This window comes from Pterocles gutturalis, unplaced genomic scaffold (genome assembly GCF_000699245.1).
Source record: "Pterocles gutturalis isolate BGI_N339 unplaced genomic scaffold, ASM69924v1 scaffold16945, whole genome shotgun sequence".
NCBI lineage: Eukaryota > Metazoa > Chordata > Aves > Pterocliformes > Pteroclidae > Pterocles > Pterocles gutturalis.
Window position 1 is genome coordinate 9380 of NW_010146168.1, and position 1041 is coordinate 10420.

General features: G+C 59.4%; 1 protein-coding gene across 1 annotated transcript in view; it reads left to right on the top strand.

Annotated features, from left to right (window-relative positions):
- Positions 1-320: 320 nt before the first annotated feature.
- Positions 321-1041, top strand: part of NFKBIE (nuclear factor of kappa light polypeptide gene enhancer in B-cells inhibitor, epsilon) — a gene marked incomplete at both ends in the record, with an annotated part of 1068 nt that continues 347 nt past the window's right edge. Inside the window, 2 exons of the mRNA XM_010085646.1 lie at positions 321-423; positions 912-1041. The exon at positions 912-1041 is cut by the window's right edge and continues 87 nt beyond it. Of these exons, the coding sequence (XP_010083948.1) occupies positions 321-423; positions 912-1041 (233 nt within the window). The remainder of the gene's footprint in view (positions 424-911) is intronic.

Consider the following 1041-nt stretch of genomic DNA (forward strand, 5'->3'; position numbering starts at 1 on the left):
ATGTGGGGAGAGAAGAGGAAATCGGTGTGTGCCGGCAGATCGGCTGGCACGGGGAGCAGTGCACAGGTGATGCTGGAGCAGTGCCAGGCTCCTGCCCAGCTTTGGCTGCCTGTCCTTGCGGAGGGGAAAGCAGAAGTACAGTGCGCAGCCGGCAGCAGGGAACTGGAATTCCCCAGAGGGCAGGATGGAGGAGCTCTGAGCTGGTGGGAAGGGAAGGGGACTAGGGGAAGCAGTGGAGGATCTCTGCTCCTGACCTTGGCAGTCAGGACTCATTTTTCTTCTTTTTTTTCCCTCTCCCCTTCCCTTTATCCTCTCTGTAGGTTGGTTCACCTGGCCATTATCCACTGCGTCCCAGCTGTGGCACTATGCTGCATCGCTCAGCTACCCAGGGAGGTGCTGGAGATCCAAAATGATCTTTTCCAGGTATGTGGATGTGACAGGCAGAAGATAGCAGGAAGGCAGGTGCCGCAGGCTTCCCCCTGAATAGGTGCCCAATCCATCTGCCTTTTCCCCAGGACCCCCCACCCGCTTCCTCCAGAGCACATGAAGGTCCCACGTGCACAGCCCCTTTTCAGGGCTTGAGCCACAGGTTGAAGGGGTCTTTTATGAGGCCCCAGGACTTTGCAAACAGCCCTGGAGGGTAGAGCAGGCACCCCTTGAACATGGCAGGGTAGATAACCTGGGAGAATGAGATCTGCCCCCGCAGGTAATCCTTGAGCTGAGGTGTGTGGGTGCAGCAAGCCGTTTGCACCCCCCTGGTGCCAGCAAAACCCTGGGACAGGGATGGGCTCTTGCATGGCAGCCTGCCCATGACTCCAGGCTGGCTCCTGTAGGCTGGCGTTGCTCATCACCCTTGGTGTCCTACAGGGAACCCCCCCCTTTCCTAATTCCTGTCCCCACCTCCTCTCTAGACCCCACTCCACCTTGCCGTGTACCTGGAGCAGCCCAGCGTGATCCAGGCGCTGATGCACAAAGGAGTGAACCCCGGACTGCAGGACCGCAACGGCAACACGCCGCTGCACCTGGCCTGCGAGCAGCAGC